The 27,213-nt window shown below is 45.9% G+C and overlaps 1 protein-coding gene across 4 annotated transcripts; it reads left to right on the forward strand.

The window, feature by feature from the left end:
- Nucleotides 1-2,080: 2,080 nt before the first annotated feature.
- Nucleotides 2,081-26,032, forward strand: KLF15 (KLF transcription factor 15). 4 transcript variants are annotated; one of them, XM_035106493.2, is made up of 3 exons: nucleotides 2,081-2,410; nucleotides 14,938-16,026; nucleotides 25,509-26,032. In XM_035106493.2, exons 2-3 carry the CDS (start codon nucleotides 14,993-14,995, stop codon nucleotides 25,675-25,677), a joined length of 1,203 nt encoding a protein of 400 aa, XP_034962384.1. In that variant the 5' UTR covers nucleotides 2,081-2,410; nucleotides 14,938-14,992; the 3' UTR covers nucleotides 25,678-26,032. The 4 variants fall into 4 exon arrangements, with proteins under 4 accessions (XP_034962384.1, XP_034962383.1, XP_034962382.1 ...); XM_035106492.2 differs by lacking the exon at nucleotides 2,081-2,410 and adding an exon at nucleotides 2,492-3,094; XM_035106491.2 differs by lacking the exon at nucleotides 2,081-2,410 and adding an exon at nucleotides 11,985-13,353 and having other exon boundaries at nucleotides 13,436-16,026.
- The last annotated feature ends 1,181 nt before the right edge of the window (nucleotides 26,033-27,213 follow it).

Genomic DNA, 27,213 nt, shown 5'->3' on the forward strand with positions numbered 1-27,213 from the left:
GTGGGCGGAGCTTCAAGGAGGCAATTTTAATTTGGATTGCAGCATGGAGGAATAAGTCAACCCAATCCTCCGTGCTGTGGTCCAGATCCACCTCACCCCAACTTTTATTTTAAAGGAAAAATGCACCCCCATTCAGTGGCAGACTACGCGTTTAGAATGTATGATTTGCCCCTAAGGGTGTTGTCCTGCACCAACTTACTAGTGAGTAAGCGCTATGGAACGGAAGGAGATCTACAGCTGAGAATGCAAGCTCAGGCCTCCACTGCACAAATAATTTGCTTCAGATGAAAGATGCACAGGATAGACACACCTAACTTTTGCTGGTTTAGGGGACTAAATCTTTAAAACGATAGTGAATGACACCATAAGATTAAGTTTGGACCGTGTGAGCATTGCACCATTTCTTAACCTCTCCCTCACCACACACCCATTTCCCAGATCACTGTGTATTATCACAGTCTTAAAGTCATCTCTGTGTTCTACATTTTGGCATGTGTGCAGCTTCCCTCAATCACACTGAAATGCTTTCATTCAGGCTGTTTGAAATCACCCAGCATGATTTAATCTTGCCATCCCCTTGCATCATGTCCAAACGGCAGCATTTGAGAGCACTTCGCCCAGACAAGGGATCAGGCTACCTTAAAATGGGTACAACAGGGCAATTACTGTACCAGTGGACACAAGGTCAATTCTCTTGAGCAATCAGCAAAAAACAAAACCCAAGTCTATTATTTTTGAAGTCTATCTATCTATCTATCAATCATCTATCATCTATCTAATGCAAGCTTTAGAATTTCAAATAAGCATGCTTTTTCCAACATTATGTTTCATCCAGGGGTGATCTGGGGGTTATTAACCCAAAGAAAATGACTGTGAAGAAGCCAAGGTGAATCAAAAACAAAAAGGAGAAAGCATCGGGTTTTAACAAAGGAAAAACTAACAGTGAAGTATGATCACCCATCCTGGAAGCGGCCTCCTGCTGAGTTAGACCACTGGTCCTTCTAGCTCAGTAGTGTTATGAGGTTGTTGTTTTTTTGTGGGGGGGGGGGGTTGGCTGTAAGTGGAGACCCTTATAATACCCAAGACCTCCTTCTAATTCCCTGTTCTAGCACAGATTCAATTGCGGGAATAGCCAGACCAGCCAGGAAGCGGCTCTGTGTCAGAGGACAAATGGGTGGGCCTCCCTCCTTGTTTAGCTAGAAAGACAAAGGTCAGAGTGGAGTGATCTGAACTAGAAGATGGGTAATGGGTTCAAAAGTGGAAAAGGTGGAGGGAGAGCCATGGCTGAGATCTGTTTGCATCCAAGCCTGCAGCTAGGGGAGAAACAAGACCCTCTTGGGAAGTTTATGCTGCAAACCCCTCCACTGTAGACTCAGGTTGCATATACCTGCAAATAAACCATATATCATAAAGACACCACAGTCTCTGCTGCCCTTCATTCCAAGGAGACGGAACCCTGATAAGTGCCTGGAACCCCTGGAATCTTGCACCCCTCTGAGACTGGGGTGGCGTGCAACAGTATGGTATTAACGAGCTGGGGCTCCTCTAGCAGGTGCGGGACCACTCCCAGCTTTACTCGGAAACATCAGGGATCGAACCTGGGAGGAGGCAGATGCTACAGCCCTTCTCTAAAACAAGACCAATTCAAATGCCAAACTATTGTCAGAAGGACATTTGTCCCCTGGCGGGGTGTTTCTTCCAAGTTAGAACAGCCTTCTAAATATACGCCTGAGGGATTTCTACCTCGCCTTCACATGATCTTCTTTGTCATGGCTCAGAGAGAGTAAGCAGAGGGGAGCAGAAGCCAAACATTCCTGCCTGGGCTTTGATACAAAAATGGACCGGGCGGTGGGGAGGGGAGGGTGGAGGGAGAGGAGAGGAGCGGGGGGGGGGGGAAACCAGAGAGAGCGAAGGCGAGCGGAGCGAGCATACCAGATACTTCCATTGACGACAAAACCTCAGGCCCGCCCCTTGCCTTTCCCTCAGCCAATGAGGGGGCCACTTTGGGTCGAGCCTCCTTCAAGCCTTCCCCTGCCTTTTACTGTGATAACCTCCCTGGCAGTCATGTGATCCCCATATAGTACTACAGTACGCGAGGAGAGCGAAAGGACACATCACCGGCCGGGTTGCTGGCCGCCCATCGGGACCCTGTTTGCCTGCGGGCGATTCTCAAGGACGCCGCTTGCCACCCATCCCATCATCTCCTTGGAGGGAGAAATGTGGGGGGTTTAATCCATCCTTGTTTTATTTTTTGCTTCTCTCTCTCCTCCCCCCATCTCCTTTTTTTAAAAAAAGAATTAAATGTCAAGAGGAGCTGCTGCCTACTGGGATCTTTTTGCAGTTTAAATTGTGTGGGGTGTGCTGTTCCCCTCCTCACGCTCACCCTCGGGGGTTGACTGAATAAGTTCAGGTAAGAAGCAAATGACACGATTGTGACCCATAAGAAGGGGGGGGTGCACGATGCGGGACGGGTGGGGGGAGAAGGAAAGGAGGAGGACTGGGGGGTGGTAAACCTCAGTGGAAGAAAACGAAGAAGCAGACAGTTTCTAGTCAAGGGACCCGGCAGCATGCTTATTTTATTCTGCGCGTGCAGGAAACGCTAAGCGAGAAGGCGATCGGTTGGCGGCGGCTCTAGCCTGGCGGATCAATGTAGAGGGCCGCCGGATCGAAGGATCGATTAGCTGGCTTGGCCGCCGGGGCGACTTGCGCGCAGAATTCGAGGAATGTGGACGGAAGGGAGGCGAGGCGAGTCCTCTTTGCGGCAGCAAATGGAGGCAGGACGGGGTGCGTGTGGGTGCCTGGGCGCGTGTGCGCGCCTTCAGATGTTTACGGTGATCGGGTGCGGGAGGGAGAGAGGGCAGAGACTCCTACTCCGGATTCTGGCCGTGAAGGGCGAGAGATCCTCGCCTGTGCGGATCCCGATCTCCGCTCCTGGCGCTGGAGAGAGACGCGTTTCGGAGGCGCGGGCGAGCGAGGCGGCGCTCCCCACCATATGCGAAGGCTGGCTGTGGAGTTTCAGCAGCAAGGAAACATGCCTTCGCGGTGCCGGGGTTGGCGGCCAGCGATTTCCCTTTAATAAGAAATAAACGTGCAGGTACTTCCCCGCTTCCTCTCTTAGCCCACGGCGTGCATTTCGCTTGCCACACTGGGAAAGATCCGGTTACTGATCCTTCCTCCTGTACTGTTAGGGATGCCCTCCCTTCGCCCCGCCAACCCCCCTTTGCCTTTAACTTGCACGCTTGACTCCTTCCAGCATGTTGTTGTTGTTTTTTATAAAAGTGACTCTGGTGTGTTTCAAAGCTTCACTCCTGGTTTTCTCTCTGGACCCCCCTCCCGCTCCCCCAGGGGGTGAAAGTGAAACGCAAATGCATGGCTATGGGACAAATGGATGGGCGCTGCAGATGGCGGTGGCTTCGAAGTTTATGGTAACGCGTGGAGCGCCTAGACAGGACAAGACAGCTGTGGTTGCGGTGTTAAGTGGAGAACAGGGCAGAGATGACGAAATAAGCAGGAGGCTGTCTTTATACGTGGAGCTAATTTGTGTCGTGCGGTATGGCAGGGCAGCAGCTTCCGAGCTGCAAAGAACCTTTCCTTGGATAAAGGATTCTGTGCGATTCCAAAGATTGCACAGTCTGACATCAATATTGGTAACTGAATCAAGAAGAGATGCCATATTTTCTCACTGGGAGGCAAATCATGCAACCTGACAGCTGGAAGGGGCTCCATGTCCTGTAGTCAGCCCCAAATCCTACCTTAGGAGTAGGCAAAGTTGGAGCAGCTGTATCCCAACCCATACCTATTGAGTACCCCTCCCCTTCAGTGCCTCTGACAAAAAGATACTGCACACCTTTCCTAGGAAGTCCAGGACTGTTTCCCATATGGGACTTCTCCATGGGGAGTGCAGGGCATGGGTATGTGAGACCACTGTATGCCATCATGTGATAAAATCATGGGTTCATTTGGGCCACATGTCAATGGCGTGGCTTTCAAGCAGATGGCAAAAAAGACACGTTGACTTTTAGCACATGATGGTGAATCGAAAACTTTCCTTGTTTTGCCTTTGAGGCACATGTGGGTAACTCAGGGGCCACATGACGTGGCCCTGGAAGGCCTTCAACACTGATGTGCATGCCCAAGCTGCTCCCACTGCCAACCCCCCCCCAAAAAACTGCCACAAATTGCTTGAGAGCGTGAGTGTGATGTGCAGGGAGGCACATGGGGAGCAAGGTAAAATCATAGAATTGTTGAGTAGGAAGGGACCATGAGGGTCATCTAGTCCAACCCCCTGCAATGCAGGAATCTTTTGCCCAACGTGGGGATCAAACCTACAACCCTGAGATTCCGAGTCCTGCTCTTACCAGTGGAGCTATCCAGTTTGAAACATGCATCCTCATGCTCCTCCCAGCCTGCCAAACAGCTGTTTGGGTGACTGGAGGAGAGCATGACTCTAATGGGGACGAAGGGTTCAGTTCTGTTCCCGAACTGCTGTCAGAATTAGGAAATGTTTCCCCTTCACTTTCAACGTTCTGCCTCTTCCGCCAACCTCTTTCTAACAGTGAAGGGGTGCGACTCAGTGGCAGGGCATCTGCTTTGCAACCCGAAGGCCCCAGTTTCAATCCCTGGCATTTCCAGGTGGGAATGGAAAACCCTGGAAAGCTGCTGCCAGTCTGTGTGGCCAATGCTGAGCTAGATGGACTTGGAATACAAGGCAGCTTCCTATGTTCTCAACTTGAGGGTGTGAGATATTTGACATATTGGGGGAGAGAGAGAGAGAGAGAGAGAGAGAGAGAGGCAGAAGTTCTGCGGCACACAGCACGGTTCTGTTTACTGGTTTCCCTGAGCAACTTTTGAGTGGCTTGTGGGGATGTAATGTTGGGGAAGCAACCTCCTACAGCAGAAACAGAGGAGGCAGCTGTGCGCTTTGCTTTGCTCTGCTATGGCTGTTATGGTAATGTTGAAAGAAAGGAGAGAGAGAGAGAGAGAGAGAGAGAGAGAGAGAGAGAGAGAGAGAGAGAGAGAGAGAGAGAGATGGTTGCAGGGTTACTGTCGGTCATTGCAAACTTCAGAGGCCAAAGGGAGGGAGAACTCCACCAGTCACAGTGTGTTCAGTCAGGCTCTTTAATACCCAGCCTTGTGAAGCTGAGGTTGGGTTAAACACACTCGGCTATTTAGAGGAAGCAAAAACAACCCCCCCCCCCACTCCGCGCACTAAAACCACAGCCTGGTTCTTGAAGGGATATGAAATGTATCCCTTCTCCCTTTCTGTTCCGCCCCCCTCCCATGCTTAGTGCAATGAATCCCGGAGCTTTTATCCATTCACCTCTTGACAGATTAGCACAGACAGGCTTGGGACTCCATGTGTGTGTGACCAGCATGAATGTCAAAGCGGAATGTACACAATCTAGAGCCCGGGATTAAAGTCTTTCGCCATTATTGCTGTAAACAAACTCTTTCCTCCTCTGGAAAACAAAGGAGAATGGATGCGTTTTAAAGCCAGTTGGCTTTTGGCGAGAAAGGGGATTTCTTGCCCTGCCCCCCCCCCAATCGATCATCTTCTGCTCCTGCAGAAATTATGACAAGGCTGTGAAAAAGTGGTGTGTGTGTGTGTGTTTATGTGTGTGTGTAAACATGGCTAACCGGACCATGTTTTGATCTCATATACTGGAGCACCTTCTTCTCCTTTATTATCAGGGATTTTGACTACTGCAAGGCTACCAGCCTATAGATAGGTAGGTTATGTATTCTGAATGTCTAATTGTGAATAGAGGGAATCAGGAGAAGGGAAGAGGTCCGAGAGAGAGCGAGAGAGCACTCGGCTGGTAGAGCATGAGACTCTTAATTTCAGGGTCATGGGTTCGAGTCCTACATTGGTCAAAAGTTTCCTGCATTGCAGGGGGTTGGACTAGATGACCCTTGTGGTCCCTTCGAGCTCTAAAATTCTATGATTCTTTGGTGGACAGTAAGGTGGGATAAAGGTGCTGGGAGGGTTTCCCATGGAGAGAAAGGAAATACTTTTAACCTTTTTGTGTGTGCAAGGAACTATATCTTATATCCAGCTATCTCAGAGTAGATCAATTGGAATTAATGGACCTACATTAGCCATATCCATCAATTACAATGGATCTACTCTAAGCAGGACCAACACTGCATACAACTCAATTTGCAGATGTGCTCCTGGTTTTGTTTGTTTTGTTTTAAAAATCTTTCCAGCCATGAGATCTAGAAACTTGCCCTGTGTTGTAAAATGATATTTGATGCTGGTCGGAATCGAGAAGCTGCCCTTGGCACTCTGTGCAGCTGCAACCGTGTGCAGTAATAGCAGACCCTGACTTAATATACTGAAGTTGTTGCTGTGCGCTGCCCAATGTGCCTTTTCTCTTAAGCATTTAACTGGCACCAACAAGCAGTCATGTGCTATGCAGGCTGGAGGCTCCTTAATCGGGAAACCTTTCTTGCCGCATTTAACAGCAAGCGTATTTTTAAACCAGCCTGACGGCAGATGACAGTAAAGGATGACGACAACGCTGATGATGATTAGATGCTATATGCATCTCCTTCATCCCTTTATGCCAACCCAGTGCACACAGCAGAGCATACGATGGGGCTGTAAACATACCTCTTTTGCTGCCAGATTGTCAGCCAGGCTTAAAAACAACCCAATCTGTAGTCTGGGAAGTTAGATTTGGAACAACAACAACAACAAAAAGACTTTGGCTCAGGGCTCTGCTCAGCTGTGAAGTTCTGTGGGTGGTTTGAGGCATATCCAGTCTCTTTTTTAAAAGAAACAAAAGGTGCAACCATGAAGTTGCTATAGTAACTGCCACGCTTTTAACATGGGGAGGGGGGGGGGAGGGAAGGTGCCAGTACTGCTTGTCCTTGAGTACCCCCAGAACATGCCAATATTTCTCAGACAAACCTACCGAATATACTGCACCTTTCAGGGGCACTGTGAGGATGGAATGGGATAACCTCATATTTGCTGCCCTGAGCTGATGCGAATAAGGCTGGGATACAAATTGAGGAATTAAAACTGGCTCATCATTCGCAGTCTCTTCTATCCTGTTGCATTTCTTCACTGCTGGTAGTCCAGTTCTCGTCCATTCTGCAGTTTGCTCTGTAGGCTTTTTTCTCAAGGGCGTAAAACCCTACAGAGCATTACAATAGCTGCTAATAAAATACGTTATCAAAGGCTAGGTTATTTCTAGAGGGTCTGTGTTTGGAAAGATCCCTAAGAGGTCCACTCTGTCCTTGTGTCATACATGAACACATGTGCCTATGCACACACGCTTGCCCCTGTGTGCTTGCTCCCCGAGGAATCTGTAGGATCTCAGCCATCCAGGTTCAACAGTGGAAGAGAGCTTTGGCTCTTAACTGTAAGGTTACCAGATTTTTTTCAATGAATCCAACTTCAATGGATTTTGTATGGGGGCTGATTTGTAAATCCAGGGACTGTCCCCGGGAAACAGGGACATCTGGTAACCTTATCTTACTGCCATGCAAGTGCAGCAGTTCAGGTGTCTGTCTCCCTAGAAGGAAACTGGTACCGTAGCTACTGAAGAATAGCACTTCAGGTTACATTGGTGTTTGGTGTGCATAGGACTATAACTGTTTCCTGCTGCTGGTGATGCCACCTTTGGAAATCGAGCCTACTTTTCTTTGCCTGGTCCCGCTTCCTCATTTGCATATTTCCATCCAAATGTTTGCATCTTGGTCATGCTGCAGATCTATTTATCTACTTGCACTTTGACGTGCTTGGGAACTGCTAGGTTGGCAGGAGCTGGGACCGAGCAATGGGAGCTCACCTCATCGCGCGGATTCAAACTGCCGACCTTCTGACAGGCAAGCCCTAGGCTCTGTGGTTTAACCCACAGCGCCACCCGCGTCCTGATATATATATATATATATATATATATATATATATATATATATATATATATCCCTCCAAATAACCCTATTTTCAAGGGATGTCCCTCATTTAGAGAAGCCGTCCCAGTTCTGATCCGATCCCAAAATGTCCCGCTTTTCCTTAGGATGTCCTGAGAGACCTACATTGGCTTCCAGTATGTTTCCAACCACAATTCACAGTGTTGGTGCTGACCTTTAAAGTCCTAAACGGCCTCGGTCCAGTACACCTGAAGGAGCATCTCGACCCCCATCGTTCAACCTGGACACTGAGCTCCGAGGGCCTTCTTGCGGTTCCCTCATTGTGAGAAGTGAGGTTACAGGGAACCAGGCAGAGGGCCTTCTCAGTAGTGGCACGCACCCTGTGGAACGCCCTCCCATCAGATGTCAAGGAAATAAGCAACTATCTTACTTTTAAAAGACATCTGAAGGCAGCCCTGTTTAGAGAAGTTTTTAATGTTTAATGCTGTATTGCGTTTTTAATATTCGGTTGGGAGCTGCCAATAGTGGCTGGGGGATAAATAATAAATTATTATAATAAATAATAAATTATTTATTATTATTATTATTATTATTATTATTATTATTATTATTTTCATTTGAGAAACGTTGGAGGGTATGGAGTTATCTAACCCCTGAGCTGTCTAAAGGCAATCCTGTATAGGGAAGTTTTTTTTTAATGTTAATGTTTTATTATATTTTTATATATGTTGGAAGCTGCCCAGAGTGGCTGGGGCAACCCAGTAAGATGTGTGGGGTATAAATAGTAAAATTATCATTATGGAATGGGACGTCCCTATTTTCATCGGAGAAATGTTGGAGAGTATCCAGAGCATGTATGAGAAGGCAGAGGAAGAACTGAGACTGGGATGTGGTCTAAGGGCGTAGATCACAGGTATCCTACAGGCCATGTGGAATGATAATACTGTAGGCCCTTTTGTGCATGCAGAGCTGCACACATAGGTCTCCTCCATGTGAGGGAAAATCCTCACATGGAAGAGCTCTGTGAATGATCAGCTGCGCACAGATATTAGGGCCCAGTTAGGACAGTGCAGGTAAGCACAGCTAGCAATGCAACACCCTTAGATCACAAGGGATGGAGGGAGTTAGGTCTACAGTCAAGCAGAAGCTGGTACTTGAGTTCCCTTGGTGGAAACAAATCACTGGTCCACACTGGCTTCTTGACTTGGTGCTTTCCCTATACAGATGCAAGGACATTTGCATGCAAAGTAATTCTGCTGTTTCTTGGGATTCGTGGGCTGTGGCATTCCAGTGACCTGATGCAAGGACTTTCTTGAAGGTGCAATGATGATGTCCCAATGGGATTTGTGCATTCTGTCCGCAGGTGCAATCGGTTGTAGTAGGGAGAACATAAGTTTAGGGGATTACGTTGCATCAAAGAGAGGAGATGTTGGCAACCCTAGAAAGTAGCTGTCAGCGTTTCCACAGCTGTTTTAAAGGCACCAAATCGGATTATACTGTTAGCAGCAACATCTCTCTGCTCCCCAGTCGTCCTCTAATGTTCCCTGGAGTGACAAGCGGCTCAGGTTTTGCATAGCTTTCTGCATTCTCCTCTGAATGCTTACTCTGAAATACAGCAGTGCACAGGCATGCAGCACATTTGCTGCCCTTTTAATATTTAGCCGGTGACCTAAACAGGCAACTGTTGTTCCCAAAACAAGGTAGCTCTGAAAGATCAGTAGCAAGAAAGCAATATTGTGAGGATATTGCAGAGGTTTGGTGACCTACTTGTGTACTGTGGAAGAATCAATGTGCTTCACCCCGGAGCTGACTGCATTTCAGATGCAGAGGTGGCGGGGGCGGCGGGGGGGACCCTATAAAAATTCATAATAAGAACAAGAACAAACCATAGCAATAACTCCCACAAAACATATTCATGGATAAACTGTTGAAAGTGGGCAGGCCTCAGTAATTGAAAATACAGCTATGTATTTTCCCCATGACCCTAACATTACTATTGCATACTTCTTTAAGAATCTCCAAAAGAGAAAAGGAAAAAAGAGAGAAGGATTTGGTCATTAGCAGGCAAGTGATGAATCCAGCATGTTCCTCCAATACCCAGAATTCCCTTTGGCTCCAGTGACAGCTCTGACAGGGCAAGGATAGGGGTATAAGTTCTCACATCTGCCTACTGACCTCTGTGCCTTTAGGGCTTCACCCTTCTGCCTCCTGTTCGCATTTCTTCTCTCACTGGAGGAGAGAGCACTGATTTGCGCCATATGGATATGGGAATGTAAGATGAATAGCAGCTGGCCCTGTGCTGGAAAGCATTCTCGTCATCTGCCGACTCTCATGTCATTCCTCCCCCTCCATCCTCCCCCACCCCAGAACCTGATTCAAGGACCCTGCATTCTGATGAAATCGCAGAGATGAACATTGCCCTCATCACTGCTTGAAATGCTAGCTCCTGAGCTGACAAGGACAATTCGAAACAGCGTTGGCTGATGGTTGGTTCTCCAGATGTGGTTGGCCTCAGTCCTTGCCAGCATGGCCAATGGTCAGGGATGCTGCGGGAGCTGTAGTCTAGCAACATATGGAGGGCTACAAATCAGCCGTCCGTGGTTTAAAATGTGCCCTGAAGGTGCAATCCTATACATATCTGTTCAGGCCTAAGCCCTACAGCACAGCATTTGCTCCCAGGATTTGCAAACCTGATAGTTTCTGCCTGTTTTTTCTGCCTATTTGCCTGTCCGTTCCATTCAGCTTTGCTCCACTTCCTGTATGTTTGGCATGGACAATTTCTTTCTAAAATGCTGCTTTTTCCTGACCCTTTGAAGAGAAACCTGGATACAGTGCTGTTTTCTGCACTTTGGTCATAGTCCAGCACAGAGTTAGGTAAGATTTCCGTCCATTTGCATGAATGGCCATAAGCATGGAAGTCTAAAGGAGAGATGTGCAAACCAAATACCATGGGACACATCGTAGGCCCTTGCCAGGAAACACTATAGGGAGGCCACGTGTCCTACGGAGGACAGCCCTCTGTTGAAGGCGTCCCAGTCAAGTTTAAAGATAAAGAGCCCATCAGAAGGAAGAGCAGGAAGAGCCTTGAAGTTGCCCGTCAACAGGGAACCCCTGGGCAGCAGGCTGAGCAGGCAAACAGGCCACCTTCCCCACTGTAGTAAAAATGTACTGTATTTCTATTTAAATTATAGTACGATGGTTTATTACTTTGTATCTATGCATATTAATCGGATTCATGCAGATTTTATGCAAATCAAATGCGTGCCCTCCTTTGGTGAGGCATAGCCTGGTGCGCCCCAGCATGCATTCCCTGCATTTTTGGAGACATATGTTTCCCATTTCCCCCCTCCCTCCTGCATGCCATCTGCAGCACACCCCAGTGGAATTTGTGAACTGTGCATATCTGCTCAGAAGCAAGTGCCCTTAGCTTCAGTGGGGGGCTCCCTCCCTGGTAAGGTTGCAGCCTTTGGACTGTGACCAAACTGGGGCAGGATTCATTAATGCATCTCTGCTTTGAAATGCTTCGTCCCACCACGAGGCACTCGAATGCCTGCAGAGCAGCGAATGAAGATCATATTAAAATGCCTAGTGCTGCATTTTGATGCGTTTCCCTCCAAACAAGCTTTGATTCACAACAAGAAAAAAGAACAAGCTGGAAGCTTGCTGGGCGTCACTGGGGAGGAGATTCTATAAGGAGGATGCTACTACTCCGAAGACCTTCCTTACGCCAGAAAGCATGGCACTCAGAGCAGGGTGTCTTCCAAAGATCTGAACATACTGAACTGGTGTGTACACTCACTTGTGTATGCTGGCCAAGTTTCCTTAGGACATCATAGATTAAGACAATCCCTTGTGTGAATTTTGCCCAGCCAGATGGGTGGGGTATAAATAATAATAATAATAATAATAATAATAATAATAATAATAATAACAACAACCATGTTGTTGTTGTTGTTGTTGTTGTTGTTGTTCTTCTTCTTCTTCTTCTTCTTCTTCTTCTTCTTCTTCTTCTTCTTCTTCTTCTTCTTCTTCTTCTTCTTCTTCTTCTTCCTCCTCCTCCTCCTCCTCCTCCTCCTCCTCCTCCTCTTCCTCTTCCTCTTCTTCTTGATATCCCTGGTTGATTAATTTTCTGCTTGCTGACTATTTTGATCAAATTCATTGATGGCATATTACCAAAGCTTCTATCAGGGAATAAGGAGGATGATATTACTGAGAAGACCTTTCTTATGCCCATTATCAGGGTGATTTCCCCTTCCCCCACAATATTAAAGGGAGTGTGAAATTATAATTTTATAAATGCCATCTTTTGTATCCCCCCCCCATCTCTATTACACAAATATACCACAGCCTGAATAAACACATGTATGGTCCCCTTCCCCTACCGGTTAATTAACTAAAGCTTTAGTTGATTAATCTATCAAACTGATTAAACCTGCAGTCCTGTACCTGGGTGCAAATCCCATTTGATTCAATGGAACTCACTTATCGGTAGAAATGAACAGGGTTAAACTATAAACCTGGAGCAGTACAAAGGAGAAAACTGGAGGTTCAGATCTGATCTGTAGCATCCTTAGGCAATTAACCTGTGTAGGTGAAGAATCCCTTTTACTACAGTATTCAAAGTGATTATTATGCAAAAAGAGGTGAAAATGCATTGTGGAATGGATAAATAACCATACACTTGTGAACTGAACCAACACAATGGATTAAAAAATAAATAAATCACCCTACATGTATTATTTAACTACTTATATGTGTGAATGATCACTGTTAATAAAATATAATTATTATCTCCTGTCCTTTTGGGGGGCATTACCTTTCCTTCTGATCTCACAGTATACCATTCTGCTGCAACCACATACTGTCCTGGTATGTATATAGAACTCAGTATAGCACTTAATGATAGTTGCCCACGAAAGCTTATGTCATAATAACTTTGTTAGCCTTCCTCTTTTTTTGCACCGTGAAGCCTAACCTTTGATTGAACTTCCTCCGTTCAGCTCACATGTGAACATTTCATAAGTGCAGTCATTTGACAAGAAGAGATGACTGGCGTTTGTGTGTAAACTAGGAAAGTGTGCAGCTTGGGAAGCCAACAAATGCTTTTTTTTGCTTCAGGACTCGCCATCCACGTCCCCAGCCTTGCATCAGTCAGGAAGCTGCTTTTCAAAGAAATGTACTTTCGCTTGTTCAGGCTTCCTGTGGAATGTCAGTGGGCTGGTGCTGATGGAAGATGTGTGCAAAATTCATCTTTTGCCATCTCAGCTGCGCGGTGCGTGCTTGGGATTTTGTTTCTTTGAGCGGAACGAGACAAAGATGGGGCGAGTTAAAAGTTGCAGAAAAAGCACAGATTATACGGGGAATGGTAAGCATCTTTTGCTTACCCCTGGACAATATCAACAACCGTTTGTGGCAATGTGGCTGCCGCAGCAATAGCAGACGAGCATGCTAGAAATGACTTTGCAAAAGGTAAAATAAAAAAAAATTCCTTCAGTAGCACCTTAAAGACCAACTAAGTTTATATTTTGGTATGAGCTTTCGTGTGCAAAAGGTGTGTTTGATATCTCCTTTGTTTTCCATTGCCCCTTCTCACGCTCTCACGATCACTCCTCTTTCTTCCAAACCCAGGTTTTCTATTTATTTTATAAGTTTATTGCAGTTGGTATATTGCACCTTTTCCTCCAAGACGTTCTCCCTCTTCTCATTTCTTCCCCACAATAACCCTGTGAGGTAGGATAGGTTTGAGAGGCAGTGACTGGCCCAAGACTACCCAGTGAACTTCATGGCCAAGAGGGGATTTGAACCCTGATCTCCCAGGTTATAGTCCGACACTCTAACCACTACACCAACACTGGCTCTTAAAGGATCTGCCGCCACAATTCATATACCCTCCCCCAAGGCAAAGTAGGTTCGCCTTTACTGGAAGAGCAAATAATTGTCTGCCTGAGACTGTATATTTTCCCTTTCACAATTGAGAGCACAAGCTTTGGGTGTTTTGCTGTGAGAGTTTCGCTTGGGGCAGCCTGTGCATGATTTCTCTCCCCCCCCTCACCCAGATGCGCTTCCGTAGCATTGGGAAATTCACTCCCAGGCCTTCCCGAGGCTAAGTGAGTTGATGGTGCTTGTCAGAAACATGGCACAACGAGGCTGGTCACAATGCTTTGAAATCCAAAGCCAGAATTGAGATGCTAATTCTGACGGGAGTCTTCCAAATTTAGAAGCTGTCAGATGGTTCAGTTCATCCCATGGCAGTGCTTCACATGAAAGGCAGGAGAATATGCTGGAGAGAAGTTTTTACACTGGACTTGTGGGCATGCAGACTCAGAGCTAAAATTTGCTAGTAATCTTTCTCTGAGGGGTGGGGAACGGTCCCCTCTTTGCCCAAGGTATGGCGATTAAATAGTCCGGCTTGGTTCAAGCCTGTATCAAGAGCAGCGCAACAGATAATGGCAGTAGAAAATTTGAATCATTAACCCGAAGAGGAAAACCCTCACTGTCAAAGTCTAGCCAATATTTTTAGCTCCTGCCGCCCCAAGCTTTGCATTACGCTGATTAGCCTATATTTGTATATGTGAGAAAGTTAAAAATAAAGCCAGTGGAAAGCGGCAACCCAGTAATAAACACTCTACTTGATATGGAGGTTTGGGAATGGTAAAAATTTCAACAGTTCTCCTCCCTCGGCCTCGTTCCCGGCTTTCTCTACCCTTTAGCATTGGCTGCAAGATCCATGGCTAAGGAAAAGGACATTGAAGGACATATTTCTTCTCACCAGCAATCCTTTGGAAATAAGTAGGCTGCTGTAAATCTCCAGAACACATGGTTGTGAAATGGCGTTTCAGAGAGAATTCTTTTGCAAGCATGTGGTGCAATCTTGGAAAAAGAGCGCTCGAGAAATCCTCTTGGGTGATAACAGGCAATATCAAAACATGTAGCAACATGAGCACGCAGCAAGGATTGTGGGCCAGGCTGGAGAAAGCTTTGTAGTTTTAGTGCATTGAGATGAATGATTAAACATGACTTCTGACTCTCGGTGTTTGTGTTTCCCATATCCAGGCTTTCGCTCTGTTGGTACATGCTGGTGGGAGACCCATAAAGAGATTATCCCGGGATGGTAGATCACTTGCTTCCTGCGGATGAGTCCTTCTCATCTGCAAGGCCTCTTCTCGGATACTTTGGGGACATGACAGCAATCGGCAGGTCGTACCACATGCTGCCGTCCCCCTTGTCGGAAGATGACAGCGACTCTTCGAGTTTTTGCTCTTGTTCCAGTCCCGATTCCCAGGTCCTTAGCTCAAGCTGCGGGAGCTCATCGAGTGCCGAGAGCCAGGACAGCATCTTGGACTACTTGTTGTCTCAGGCATCCTTGGGGAATGGCCATGCCTCTTGGTGGGACAAAAGGAGACTTCAGCCTCTTGTGAAGGAGGAGCATTATAGGATGCCTGAATTCACAGTGGAGATGGAGGATTCGGGACCATTCCAGCCCACCCTGGAGGAAATCGAGGAGTTTCTGGAAGAGAACATGGAGACAGAGCTCAAGGAAGGACCGAAAAGTGAGACCAAAGACATGAGAGCTTGTGGCCAGGTAACTGTGGCTTCCATGCAGCCCAAAGATCATATGCTCCCCAGTATTAGTTTAAAAGATAGCAAAAGCGAACAGTCAAGCAGCACGACGGATACATCAAACGGAGCTATGTCCCTCGATGGGGGGATCCCAGTCATGCTCCAAATCCAACCAGTGCAAGTTAAGCAAGCATCAAACCCAAGCCCTAGTTCACAGGGACCGGCGCAAGAGAACATTAAAATTGCACAGCTCCTGGTCAACATCCAAGGGCAAACGTTTGCACTTGTGCCACAGCTTGTTCCATCGTCCAACTTGAACTCCTCCTCCAAATTTGTCCGCATAGCCCCAGTTCCGATCGCTGCAAAACCAATCGGGCCTGGAGGTACGATCCAGGGGCAAACGGGGGTCATCATGGGTCAAAAGTTTCAAAAGAACCCTGCGGCAGAGCTCATTAAAATGCACAAATGTACTTTTCCCGGATGTACCAAGATGTACACCAAAAGCAGCCACTTGAAAGCCCACCTGAGGAGGCACACGGGGGAGAAACCCTTTGCGTGTACGTGGCCTGGTTGCGGATGGAGGTCAGTATTGGGATGTGGTGGCAGGCTGGGTCGCATAATACTGCCATTCGTTCCACGTTATTTGCCAGCCGGTGATTTCGAACCAAGTTAATTGAAGGATGTGCCTTCTTCTTTAGTACCTGGCGATCATTAGAATTTAAGCACGTTCTCTCGAAATGAGATGACGCTGGGAACATCTATGAATCAAATGCCACAACCTCTCGGGCTTTAGTGGCAGAAAAGGTTTTGTTTTTTAACAAAAACAGTTGTCATCTCAGCTCATGAAAGAGAGATTGAACTTGTCAGAACAGGCATTGCGAGCTGTACGCTATGGGCTTGGTTGCGATGCATTTCCCGCAATCAGTACCAAAGGAAAGGATAGGTGCCAAGAAGAGTTCAGTGGTGAAGCACAGGATTTGAATACAAAAAAAGTCCCAGACTCAATCCTCTCCAGTTAAATGGTTGGGTGGCAGGTGAGATGACAATACTCGGCTAGATGGGCAAAGTATTTTGACAGCTCCATATGTTCCTATAATTGCAGTTAGTAAAAAAAGAGGGAGGGGGGGAATTATCAATTATATATCCATATTCACTATCTTTAAGTGGAAGCATACAATCAGACCCAGGGAAATCTCTGCTTTCTGAATGGCTTGACGTGCCTTCTGACTGAATCAACACAAATTCCACAAGACTTTGCAAATCTGGTCTGCTAAGTGTCTGTTGACCTGCATCTCATCCGTGTGCTGAGCATCTTTGTTGTGGCTGCCACCCCTGCACTTGTGAGGCGATGCCAAATGCCATCTTGCAGTGGGTGGTGCTTACTACATGTTGCAGTTGGGCATGGATACTTGAGGATGAAATAGGCATGCTTCTCTTCAGGATGGGGAAGGCTTAGTCAAAATGCCTCCAAACCCTCTGTTTTCCGCAGGCTGTAAGTAAGAGAGACTAGACAGGCGAATCGCTGTGTAATTGCTGTGGTTTTCCGATGGCGTAGGATGCAATGTTGGTCATGCCTGAAGGAATGAGATTCTCGGTTGGACATTTGGCTTGACTCAGTATTTATGTTCTTCAATTTCCATATTTGTGACACTTCCCTAGGTTGATTGCCCTATGCCTGCAAGGAACGACTCATAACATTTCTCACCCGTGGTTTTTAGGGAAAGAGTTGATTATTAACTACGCAGTTGGCCTCCCGTCCTGATGGCTTCCTGTCATGGCATTTAAAATATTTGCTCTCCCTGACAGTGAACCCTAATGCAAATATTTTTTGTGGAAAATTTTGTTTCTGTGAGCGGGGGATGTGAGGAAATTATGACAAATGTTCAGGTTTTTTTTAAAAAAAATGCTGGTGAAGGAAAATGATTTTGGTATTCTGTAGCCAATGGACTTGAAATCCCAGCAAGCCTAGCTGAGGACTCTCAGTGACTCTCCAGCCCATTTTGCTTTCCCATCCTTTCTTCTGAGGATGTATTTTACAAAAGCCACAAATGTACGTCATTTTCCTAACTTCAAGGGGAGCATGGATAGCATGAGCAAAAGATGCCAAGAGGGCAATGGGTGAAACTGTCGCAAGTTGTAGAGAAGAGCGTGAAATCACCAATTTATAAAATTTATTTTTAGTATGCTTTAGGACAGGGTTTCCCAAACCTGGGTCTCCAGCTGTTTTCAGACTACAACTCCCATCATCCCTAGTTAGCAGGATAAGTAGTCAGGTATGATGGGAACTGTAGTCCAAAAACCACTGGAGACCCAAGTTTGGGAAACTCTGCTTTAGGGCATGGGTGGGGGACCTTTTGCCTCCAAATGTTGCTGTATTGCAGCTCCCATAAGCCTTGAGCTGGGGCTGATGGGAGTTGTAGCTCAGCAACACCCAGAGAGCCCAAAGTTCCCCACCCCTGCTTTACAGCAAGAGTGAGGAACCCTTTTCAGCCTGTGGGCCACATTCCCTTCTTGGCCACTGTTCAGAGGCCACATGCAAGTGTTGGGTGAGTCTGGAAGCAAATTGGGTGGAACAACAAATGCAAATGTTACCTTTGTGCAGTAGGTAGGTTTCTACACCCGCTCACACAGCGCAATCTAGCCTCCGTCCAGACAAGCAAGGGGCATTGACAAAATTCAAGGATAATTTCCAGCCATGCAAAAGCACTCATGAGAAGATGGGCCAGCGATGGCTTGTGGCTAGGGCAGGACGTGTGGCCTGAGGGCTAGAGAGAGAGGCCTGGAGTGCCCAACCCTTAAACAGAGTAAGAACTAAGATGTAAGATGCCTTCTTTATGAGGTTCGGCTTTGTGGAATGTCACAAAGTTCAGAAAATGGCAGCTGTACATTTATCACAGGAGAGAGGGCAGTGGATATGGCCCAGGCGATATGTTGCATTACTGGGATGGGGAATGTGCTTGCATTTATGACTGCCTGCGTCCTTGTGAGTAACAGCTGACTAACATGAGTGATGTACACGAGCCATGGATAGACCTCTCATGTTTTTGCTGCCTCTGCAAAATGCAGGGGAAGGGACAGCATGCACCTCGCAGGCTACAGTGCACAGCTGTGATCTGCTTTGGTGCATCATGAGTTGTGTAGTCTAAGAGCATACATACATCACCAGAGGTCTTCCCCTTTCTTTACTCGAGAAACTACACATCCTGCAGATCCTTACACCCTTTAATCTTTTGGGATGGGAGCTATTATTTTGAAGCAGTGCCTATGTTAACTGCATCAGCTGATACTGTATGTACATTTGACAGCTCTAGCTCATTGAGACTTATGGAAGACAGCAGATCAACAGATCAGTGGCACATTGCAGGCAGGCAAGATTATTCAAGGAGATGGCAGAGTACGGACACTGCAGGGTGTGGGTTGCATGGAAAGGGAGCCAGTGTGGTGTAGTGGTTAAGAGCGTTAGACTCCTAATCTGGGGAAGTGGGTTCGCATCTCTGCTCCTCCACATGCAGCTGCTGGGTGCCCTTGGGCTAGTCACACTTCTTTGAAGTCTCTCAGCCCCACCCACCTCACAGAGTGTTTGTTGTGGGGGAGGAGGGGAAAAGGAGATTGTTAGCCGCTTTGAGACTCCTTAGGGTAGTGAAAAAGCGGGATATCAAATCCAAACTCTTCTTCTTCTTCTTCTTCTTCTTCTTCTTCTTCTTCTTCTTCTTCTTCTTCTTCTTCTTCTTCTTCTTCTTCTTCTTCTTCTTCTTCTTCTTCTTCTTCTGGGCCAGAGAGGGCCCGGGGTTTCCCACCCCACATTTGCAATGGGTATTTGTTAAAAGGAAGGAAGAGGCAGCTGCCCATTTTCCAATGAGTTTGTTTCTTCCAGTATACCTCTCTAGGATTAGTCCAGGATTTCAATGCACACTTATGTGGTGTTTTTGGCCATCAAAGTGGCAAAGAGTGGCAAGTAGCTGGAGCTAACTGAGCCCAGAATTGCACAGCTTTCCTTTTATCAGCAGAGAATGTTTACTTTCCAGAAGTTCAGAGAGAGCTGGGACCTCACATGACTTGTGTGTGCCGAGTGCACCTGGAGCTTCTGTTCTTTTCCATTTTTCTTTATCGCCCCGTATTGAACACACAGGCCCAAGAGATACACTTCTGGTATTTTTCCTTCAGTTGTTTTCTTTTCCTCTTTGTGTAAGATTCCTTTTTTTCCCAAACAGATGCTTTTCAGGTGTTCGTTTGTTTAAAAAACCCTGCATCAAGAGCAATTAAAGAAAATTACCCTGGTCCGTGTAAATGGAAACACAATACTTAGAATCAAAGAACTGTAGAGTTGGAAGGGACCTGAAGGGCCCTAAAGCATTCATGACAGATGGCCATCTAACCTCTGCTTAAAAACTTCCAAGAAAGGAGAGACCACAACCTCCTGAGGGAGTCAGTTCTGCTGTTGAACAGCTCCTACAGTGTCAGAAGGGTTTTTCCCCTGTAGTTTGGTCGGAATCTCCTTTCTTATAACTTAGCTATGGACAGCACTAAAGCTGCTCCTTCTTTTAGATGAGACAGTGAGATTAAAAACAAAATGTCATGTTGCCGAAAGGTTTCCCTCAAAAGAGAACCTGGGTGTCCAATTTGCACCAGGAAATCCGATGTGCCCGTATTCTAATACATCTACTACAGATTGGCTTCTCCATTTCTCCATTCTTCTGTTGCAGGGGTAGTCAGTGTTGTGCCTTCCAGATGTTCTTCGACACCATTTCCCATCAGCCCCAGTGCTCAGGGAAGTTGGGAGCTGGAGTCTTACAATGCCTGGAGCTACCATGTTGGCTACCCCGTGCTGCTGTGTGGTACGACCCTCCTTCTGTCTGTAGTATGATGGCTGCAGCACCAGCAATGACTTTGCTCCACAGGCTGTTATCTAACCACTGTTGCTCGTCTTGCAGTAGTGCATTACTACCATAGTATAACATCATAGAATCATAGAGTTGGAAGAGACCACAAGGGTCATCCAGTCCAACCCCCTGCCAAGCAGGAAACACCATCAAAGCATTCCTGACAGATGGCTGTCAAGCCTCCGCTTAAAGACCTCCAAAGAAGGAGACTCCACCACACTCCTTGGCAGCAAATTCCACTGCCGAACAGCTCTTACTGTCAGGAAGTTCTTCCTAATCTTTAGGTGGAATCTTCTTTCTTGTAGCTTGAATCCATTGCTCTGTGTCCGCTTCTCTGGAGCAGCAGAAAACAACCTTTCACCCTCTTCCATATGACATCCTTTTATATATTTGAACATGGCTCTCATAACCTCCCTTAACCTTCTCTTCTCCAGGCTAAACATACCCAGCTCCCTAAGCCATTCCTCATAAGGCACCAAAACACATTTAAAGTAGGCAAGGCAGAATCAAACGGCTCTTTCTCTGCTCCTGCTCCATGGGGAAGGACCAAACCTCAGTAAAGTCAAGTAGATGCTGAAGGAGCCAAGTTTAGTGCCTGGCACCTCCAGTAAAGACCCATCAGGTGATGGGAAAGGTCTGTGTCTTGGAAACCCAGACAGAGAGTCGCTGCTAGCCAGACAATGCCAAACTGGTAGGATACATATATGGTCTGACCTGATGCAAGGCAAGTGATACGTTGCTGTAGTAGCTACTGCTGGAAGCAGGGAAGAGCATAGCCACATCATGCGATGTGGGGGGGTGTTACACAGCAAGGTTGAAAACTCTTTGGGACTGGGGTTTGGATAAAGTAACACCTAGGACAGCTGTGACTTTGTTTCCTTACATTTATAGCCTGCCTTTCTTCCATCATGGAACCCAAGGGAGCGTACATGAGATAGGGCCATAGCCCAGTGGCAGAGCATCTGCTTTGCATGCAGATGGTCCCAGGTTCAATCCCCGGCATCTCCAGGTCTTGCCTGAAACCCTGGATATCTTCTGCCAGTCAAGAGTAGATAACACTGAGCTAGGCAGAACATTGGTTTGACTCAAAATAAGGCACCTTCCTATATTTAGAGCCAGACCAGTTTCGCTTCACCAGGCCAGTAGCCTCCCTTGCCTTCAGACCATACCCTGGGACCATTTATAGTCTTTGTTATTGTTGTACCATTATGAGAGCCTACAGAATAAATAACCTGTTGTGTAAAGCAATCAAACAAGCTCTGCAGGAAAATGACAAATATCTGCCATTGGAACAGACGCTTGCCCACAATTGCGCTGCACCTACTCTATGAATGCAGTTTAAGGTGTTTATTTGCTTGTTTATTTTATTTAACAAAATTTATATACCACATGATTGTAAGAAAACCTATTATGCAGTTTACAAAAAATATAAAATAAAAGATTCAAATTATCATTAAAAACAATTTAAAACCAGCATTTAAAAACATTATATTAATGCAGCATGTAATTAGCAAGAACTTGTTATCAGAACTTGGGATGAAGCAATTGGCAAACACAAAATGTAAGTGAGCTGTGGACTTATAATTTGGAAAGCCATCAATCCACTTAATGGCTGGACCACCATAATTGACTCAAAAATGCATTTTTCATTCAAAAATCCAATTTGGAATCTGCTACAGTTCACATAGTTGAACTCAGATTTCATGCTGAATGCAGATATCCAATTCCTGGGTTGGTATTTGACCTATGAAATCGATATTTAACCCCCCCCATCTTTGATATTTTAGCATGTGTGATACCTGAAATTCTATATATCAGTCCTTGGAACTTGAAACATACCAGCTTTTCCTTCAGAATACCATTCCTTTGTGTGTATATAAATCTGATAAGTAAATAAAAATAAAATAATGTTTGTCAATCGAGGTGCTATAATTCAAGGGTGAGGAACGATAATAGTTTTAACTGAGAAGCATTTGAACCTGGGTCCTCAGATGCTGTCAAACTACAACTCCCATCATCCTTGACCATTGGCTAACTTGACTAGGGATGCTGGGAGGTGTAGTCTAACAAATGCCTGGGGATTTGAGGTTGAAGAATACTGATGTAGGGCATATGGAGACACAGTGATGCCTATTGGCTACTTCTTGTACCTTTTCTTTTATGCAAGGCCTTCAGCACAGCTTGCACTAGAAAGCAGATGCAGTCCATTAGCTCCAGTCTGCACACTTCTAAAGCACCTTGCATCACATAAGAAAATGTGGGCGGGTTTTTGAAAAACAAGGAAGCTGGACTAGCGGCGCATTATATGAAGGTGCTAAAGAATACTGCAATTGACTGACACAAAGCAAATTGTGTATCTGGATGTGCCTTGCCGTAATTAAAAAAAAAAGATGTGGGGGTCTCTGTCAAGAAAAGAAGATATATGTGGTATGAAGCACATTTCCACAGGTGAATAATGCGCAGCGCTCCCTCCTCCTCCAGTTCCAGAGGATTCCCCCTTCCAAGTCAAGTATCCGAGGCACTTGAGACGGAAAATCCACAAGTACCTCTCCCTGGGAGTAAAGGCACAACATCCAATTAAATAACTAACAAATTGCTGCCCTTCCATGACACCCCCCAAACCAACCTGAGGCAGCGGCTTCACTCTGCCAGCAGCCCTCCATTGAAGCATGCTTAAACCCCACTGAAGCACTTTTTAAACCCAGATTTTCTGAGCAATTAACATATGGGGAAAGATCTCCCCCTTTCTCACTTTCTGGGCTCAGCTAATTGCTGTGAAACCCAGGCAGCTTGCTACCATGATTCCAGGACCCGTCGTGTGTCCTGCTTGTTTGGCCCGAGAACCACCTGTGATTGAATCGAACTCTTTAAGGACATGTTTCATCATTCCATGTGCACCATGACACCATGAATGAGCAAACAAAAGTTGGTAAGGCTAGTGTGTGGCGGTCGCAAGGGATTCTACGTGTTTCACATGTGTTCACCTTTGAGTCTTTTCTTTTGTATAAACAAGCAGGGAGTTTATTTCTGCTGGTATAGTAAGCTGATCTTTCCAAGCGAGCTGGGCAACAGCCTAGCAACATTGTTACCTGATCAACTGCAGGGTTTAGTCATGAGGTAAAGAATATTCTTATCATATTAACTCACGCTGCTTTCCATGGCTCAGAGAGCACATATCTTTGAGGTGCTCATACATCTGTCCCTGATTTTGCTAATAATAAAAACTCACCCCAATGGACTCAGCATTTCTGTGTGTGTTTGTGTATGCAGAAATAAATCCAAGCATCACCCAATGATGGCACAGGAATTTGACACACTTGCATTTCTCTTGAGAATTTTTTGAGAATTTTTGTGTGTGCTTAAAAACAAAACAAAATGCATTCACCTAAACACAGCAATCTATGTACTATCTTTTCAGGCAAACACATTTTGCAGATTTCCTTTCTCCTCCAATTTGCATTTAGTAAATGACTGCGGCTTCATTCATTTACTACAAGCAAACAGCTGACGGCACTTCTTAGGAATTCTTTTCAGTGCCAACCTTTGCTACTGTTCCAGCTGACACCCACTTCGTGACACCATCTTTCGAAAGGGGCAGTAGTCTCTTGGGCAGCAGAACACTTGGAGTTTTTTCATAGGCGTTTCAGCATTACTCGGAACTAGAAATCAGCATTGTCCTGCCTTGCAACTCTATGAATTCATCTCAGTATTGACAGTATTTAGGGTTTTTCTTTTCTTTTCCCCTTTCCTGATGTTAGGCAGGAGCTGCCTAAGCCTAAGGTATAAGCTCAGAGAGTTATATTGCTAGCTGAGGGTCTCTCTCTCCCCCTTCCCCACAATCTGACTGAGCCTTGTGTTCAAAATGGCACCGTTCTGTGCCTTCCAATACAAGAGGAACATTTGTATAAGACAGTGTCACTCTCTTCCTCCTTTGAAATCAGTTCCAGTGGATATGAAATGACTACTTTTAACTATGCTTGGTGGCCGGCATCTGCCTCTGTGCCGCTAGTAGTTCATGGATAATGACTTTGTCCCAATGCATTGGAGAATTTCCCACATGTTGCCGCCATTTTGGGGACAGGTCTGCTAGGGCATGTGGGAAATAGCTTGATGCCGAATGTGAGTCACTGCATTTATTGATTGATTGATTGATTCATTCATTCCTCTCTGTTGAATTGCTTGACAAAGGTGTTTGGCAAACGAGACCTTTCTTCAGCAGGCAATTGAAGGGGAACTTTTCAGTTTTTACGATTAATTTTAATCAATCCTATCCATTGCATGCTTTTTTAATTTTTATGTACACCACTTAGAAACATTGGCAATTAACTGGTCTACAAATAGCTTAAACAAATGACTCAGTAAGAGATGCTTGACAGGGGAACAGACTACCTCGGAAGGTTGTGGACTCTCCTTCACTAGAAGTTTTTAAACAGAGGGTGGATAGTCATCTGTCAGGGATTCTTTACCTGTGATCCCTGTCAATCAGCTGATTGTCAGGTCTTTCAAAGCACCATGCACTATGGTGGATACCCTGATGATCACTGGGGTGTCTATACACAGTGCAATGGAAAAACAGATCACAGAGTGTAATTGTGATGCCAGGTGACTGACAAGTGGGCAGCCCCGGCCCATAGGGGAGTGGTTTATGGGCACATGATACTGTTGTCTTGATAAAGGTAGGGTGGATTGAGTCTGCTCAGTGCCTTGATGGGAGACTGGCCAGGAAATCCATGTATATCATGTTGAGTTCCATGTTGGAAGAAAGGAAGGCTATCTACTAAAATAAATAAAATTATAGGGATTACAGGATAGAAAGTACCTTGGTTAAGCTTTTGTGGAAGAACTATACCATATGAACAAAGATTTCAAAAGGGGATTTACAGCTGCCATCTGCGAGAATTTCTCCATTTTGTTCTGTTGAAACTGGATGAAATCCAGGAGATCTTGTCGTAATAAGAGAATAACCTGAGGTATTTGGAGAAATGGTTGGAATCGGTGCACAACAGCTGCCAGCTCTTCTATTCATGCATATGTTTGTTTTACATGCAGTTTTGTTCTGTCTGAGCTTATAAATCACTTTTTGTCGTCTTTTCATTGTGTGACTTCGTTCTTTGGTTTTTCATGCATTGATGACAACCAAACACAACAGCCTACTGATAACCCTCCCCCCCTACTGACTTTCAGGTTTTCACGATCAGATGAACTGTCCCGGCACAGGCGCTCGCATTCTGGAGTGAAGCCGTACCAGTGCCCCGTGTGCGAGAAGAAGTTTGCTCGGAGCGACCATTTGTCCAAGCACGTCAAAGTCCACCGGTTTCCTAGAAGCAGCCGCTCGATGCGCTCAGTGAACTGAGGGGGGGGGGTCTTACTTGCTCCTTTACCCAAGAACAGGAACTGGCAGAACTTTGTTTCGGTATCCTCTTCACGATAATTTATTTGTCTCCCTGTAACAGCTGATGCCATGACTTCACACACATCTATTGTTTTAAAAGAAAAAGGAAAAAAAAACCACCCACCACCTTTACCTTATTTCTTTTCCTTTCCTTTGCTGCTGCTTCTTCCTTTTGAAATTACAGTGTTTTATTTTTAGCTGTTTTCTCCTGCACCATGATAACTTATGGGCTACTTGCTGCTAGTTAATTATAGTTCTGGCATTCCTGAAGGCTTTGCTCATGTACAGGGCTATTCGTTGTGAGGGGTAATTTTTTTTTAAAAAAAAGTGTTATTATTAAGTTGGCCTATTTGTCCAGTTTGGAAACAGCAAATTCTGTTTGAAATTAAAACAATGCCTTTTTGGCAAGGTTGGGTTGGGTTGGTGGGCTTATATATTTTGTTGAGGTGATGGTGTTCCTTAGCTAGGAATTTGTAGAGGCCTGGTAGTCCTGTCAGGGCAGAGGCCTTTGATGGCTAAGGCCCACTCAGCAGTAGAAGCATGGAGAATAAGGCCATCAATGACTATTAGCCATGGCGGCCATGTTCCGTCTCCACTGTTGGAGGTAACACATGCTTCCAAATACCAGGTTTTGGGACTCGCAGGTTGGGAGAGTGCTTCCCACAAGCCTCTAGTTGGCCACTGTGAGAACAGGATGTTGGACTAGATGGGCCTTGGGCCTGATCCCGCAGGGCTTTTCTTATGAGCAGGAAGGCCCCCAAATGCAGCACACATTTTGAAGTCATACACACTGCCACCTCAAGAGGGATGCCTCATGCGACCATTAGGTCCAGAGTCTAAAATGATCTAGCTGCCCCACTGTAGAGGTTATCAAACGAGGAAGGGCAAAAGGAGCATATTGGGTGTAGGATGTGTGTATTTGTGTTTCTGTGTGGGAAATTGCAAACCAGCTGGTATTTCGCTGCTCTTGAGCAGAGCCGCACCACATCCTGTCAGATGCCAGAACTGTGGCCTGAAAAACTCATAAGGTCCAGCTGCTTCCTAGTTCTGTACACAGTCTGCTGGAGTCTTGTCCGGGCCTGTTCTCATAAGCCACCAAATTAATTCTCCCTGGTTCCTTTCCAGGCTGACAAGAGTCCTCCATGTTATCTCCTATTCCACCAGTGTGTATTGGCTCCACCCCGTGCCCCTCCTGAGGTCAGTATTTTTGAAATAAAAAAACTGGCAACCAAAGGAGGAAGAAACAAAAGGATAAAATGTGGAATGTATTTCCTTTGCCCAATCATCCAGATTACTAAAACACCAGTCTCTTTTAGTCATTCAGTTCATGGATGATAAATATGCATAGGGTGAGGTGCATCTCAGGAACAGACTCTGCCCCCCCCCCACGCCATCTTTGAGAGCAGTTCTTGACTGTTGCATCATAGGTCTCAAAGTCACAGTCCTCCAAAGCAGGATGATGGTGCAATAGCTGATTGGTTTGAGTGTGAGTGTGGC

Source organism: Zootoca vivipara, chromosome 2 (assembly GCF_963506605.1).
Source record: "Zootoca vivipara chromosome 2, rZooViv1.1, whole genome shotgun sequence".
Taxonomy (NCBI): domain Eukaryota; kingdom Metazoa; phylum Chordata; class Lepidosauria; order Squamata; family Lacertidae; genus Zootoca; species Zootoca vivipara.

Bases quoted from the DNA above. Each gene is read 5' to 3' on its own strand.
- KLF15 (XM_035106493.2), top strand. From the start codon at position 14,993: ATGGTAGATCACTTGCTTCCTGCGGATGAGTCCTTCTCATCTGCAAGG. The intron at 16,027-25,508 runs GTCAGTATTGGG...ACTGACTTTCAG, and splicing joins TGGCCTGGTTGCGGATGGAG to GTTTTCACGATCAGATGAAC.